Source organism: Pteropus vampyrus, unplaced genomic scaffold, assembly GCF_000151845.1.
Source record: "Pteropus vampyrus isolate Shadow unplaced genomic scaffold, Pvam_2.0 Scaffold304, whole genome shotgun sequence".
In the NCBI taxonomy this organism is placed as follows: Eukaryota; Metazoa; Chordata; class Mammalia; order Chiroptera; family Pteropodidae; genus Pteropus; species Pteropus vampyrus.
The window spans coordinates 780,105-780,617 of NW_011889085.1; the positions used below are offsets into that span (position 1 = coordinate 780,105).

The window sequence follows — 513 nt, forward strand, 5'->3', positions numbered from 1 at the left end:
CCCCAGAACGCTGCCAAGATGTGCAAAGGACTGGCAGGGCTGCCGGCCTCCTGCCTGAGGAGGTAAGCTTTTGGGGGCTCAGCTGGCCCCGGCACACACGCCTCGGGGGTTGGGAGTCATGGCGTGGTCCCTCTCAGCTGCCCTCCAGGACCTGCGGGAAACCGTGACTGAAGTGTGTCCCAGGTCTGCGCACCCAGGTGCCGTTGCGTCTGACCTTGGTTTTGAGGGCTGTTCTGCAACTATGACCGAGCTGGCTCTTAGTGACAAGGGACGTGAGGTGTGGACGATGTGTCGTGGTCTTTGTCCACCACCGGGGTCAGGAGAGTTGTGTCTGGCTCCCGGACTGGACAACAGACCAGGTCTTACTAGGGGACGGTCCCCAGAATGAGGTTTGCCCCCCTCCCCAGAACGGCACGGTGCTCTGTGCTACAGCTGCAGGCTCTTCATCTCTGTGTCCTTAGAAGCAAATGCCACGGTAAAGCGTGTGGTCCAGAGCCAGCCGCACCCCCACCC

The 513-nt window shown here is 61.6% G+C and overlaps 1 protein-coding gene across 1 annotated transcript in view; it reads left to right on the forward strand.

The window, feature by feature from the left end:
* The first annotated feature begins 6 nt into the window (after window positions 1-6).
* Window positions 7-513, forward strand: part of RGS4 (regulator of G protein signaling 4) — a 7,511-nt gene continuing 7,004 nt past the window's right edge. Inside the window, exon 1 of the mRNA XM_011377056.2 lies at window positions 7-62. Within this exon, the coding sequence (XP_011375358.1) occupies window positions 19-62 (44 nt within the window). The 5' untranslated portion in view covers window positions 7-18. The remainder of the gene's footprint in view (window positions 63-513) is intronic.